This window comes from Brassica oleracea, chromosome C3 (genome assembly GCF_000695525.1).
Source record: "Brassica oleracea var. oleracea cultivar TO1000 chromosome C3, BOL, whole genome shotgun sequence".
In the NCBI taxonomy this organism is placed as follows: Eukaryota; Viridiplantae; Streptophyta; class Magnoliopsida; order Brassicales; family Brassicaceae; genus Brassica; species Brassica oleracea.
Window position 1 is genome coordinate 32,443,505 of NC_027750.1, and position 1,796 is coordinate 32,445,300.

The following is a 1,796-nucleotide window of genomic DNA, read 5'->3' on the forward strand; positions in this document are numbered from 1 at the left end:
TTACTGAAGTTGTTGTTGCCGCGATATGACAAGGGCCCAAAGTATATCAACATCGTGCATCTGCTTTTCAAAATCACTTTTGGGAAGCGTTAAAAGTGAGTTCGAAGTTGGTGTAGCTCCCTTGTTTGAATCACCACTAGACCGTGGACTAGATTCCGGTTGGTCTTTAGACGGAATCAATGTAATTGTACGATTGTCAAACACGAAGCTGTATGTGTTGGCCTTTCCTCGATGAGTAGCATCACGATCAAATTGCCACGGTCTTCCTAACAATAAATGGCAAGCATCCATAGGAATAACGTCGCAGGTCACGGGGTCCTTATACGTGCCAATAGAGAATGAGACGAGAACTTGCTTTGAGACCGTGAACTCGGTGCCGTTGTTAAGCCAAGCAAGCGGATAAGGCGAGGGATGGGGAACCACGGTGAGACCGAGTTTCTGGGAAGCTTCATATGACATGACGTTAGTGCAACTGCCCGAGTCAATAATCAGTTTACAGACCCGTCTGTTGATGGTACATGTAGATCGAAACAAGTTGGTGCGCAGCCAAGACTCGTGAGAGGCTTTCGGGAGGAGACAATTGCGCAAGGGAACCAAGTTAAGGCATGTATCTCCCTGTATGATATCAATGTTTTCCTCATCAGAGGCCTCAAAATCATCATGCTTTGGCTCAGTATCCTCATGAACTATTAGCCCCCGTTTAGTCTTATTAGGACAAGCAGTTTGAATATGGCCACGTTCTCCACAAGTATAACAACGCAGAGCATTGGTTCGAGCTGGTCGAGAGTTAGCAATGGTATCGTTGTTTGCTGGTGTTTTTGTTGCCTCCGTGTTCTGCAAAGTCGTTCCTTGTTGGCTGCTGGTATCGCCCTGCTGAAAACGCGTACGAGATGACGAAGTCCAAGAGGAACACAGTTGTTGTTCCATTGATATGGCTCGTTTATGTGCTTCAGAAACAGAGGGCGGATTAAATTGGGCTAATGCCACTTGCAACTGTGAACGAAGGCCACCGATAAACCGAGCAATGAGTTGTTGTTGGTTCTCGGCAGAAGGCATTCTAGCCGTCATATAGAAAAACTCCGTCGCATACTCATCAACTGAACGTGTCCCTTGACGAAGATTTTGTAACTTGTTGTACAAGGTGCGTTCGTAGTTGAATGGTAGAAAACTTCAACGCAGATGTTTAGTTAGTCGCGCCCATGAGTTAATACGAGGTTTGTTCTCTTGTTGACGAGTCTCTTTGAGTTGTTGCCACCAAGCCATAGCTCGTCCCTGGAATCTTGTTGCGATGAGAGGAACTCGTACGTCATCTGGTACTTGGCGAAACTCAAGGATTTCTTCGACTATGTTCATCCAATCGATGAATTCTTCGGGGTTGAGAGTTCATGAAAATTCTGGAATATTTGTCCGGAAGCTGGACTCCCAACGATTTGGAAGATTAGGTCGTTGGTCCTGCTCCTCACGGTGATCATCGCGTCTGTCGGCATGGTTGTGATCACGACGATCACGTTGATCGTGTACTTGAGCAGCGAACAAATTGTCGACCATGTCTTCTTCGTCTGATGCGTCAAGCTGTGCGTTGTGTTGCCTAGCTTGATGCTGGTGCTGATCTCGCGGAGCGTTCCGTCGTTCACGTTGAGCTTGGAGAACAGTGGTTAGGGCGTTTTCCACCGAAGTTTGGAACGCCGTTTGGATTCCTGCCGTAAACGTCTCGAACATCTGGCGAATCTCGTCGAGCTGATCGTCCGTCAACTTTCTTGGTGCCATTGATCGTGTCTTAGATGAGAATCTAAAAC

At 47.0% G+C, this 1,796-nt stretch overlaps 1 protein-coding gene across 1 annotated transcript; it reads right to left on the reverse strand.

The window, feature by feature from the left end:
• LOC106330402 lies at positions 1 to 1,068 on the reverse strand. Its single transcript, XM_013768873.1, has one exon. It carries the CDS (start codon positions 1,066 to 1,068, stop codon positions 1 to 3), a length of 1,068 nt encoding a protein of 355 aa, XP_013624327.1.
• Between the last annotated feature and the right edge of the window lie 728 nt (positions 1,069 to 1,796).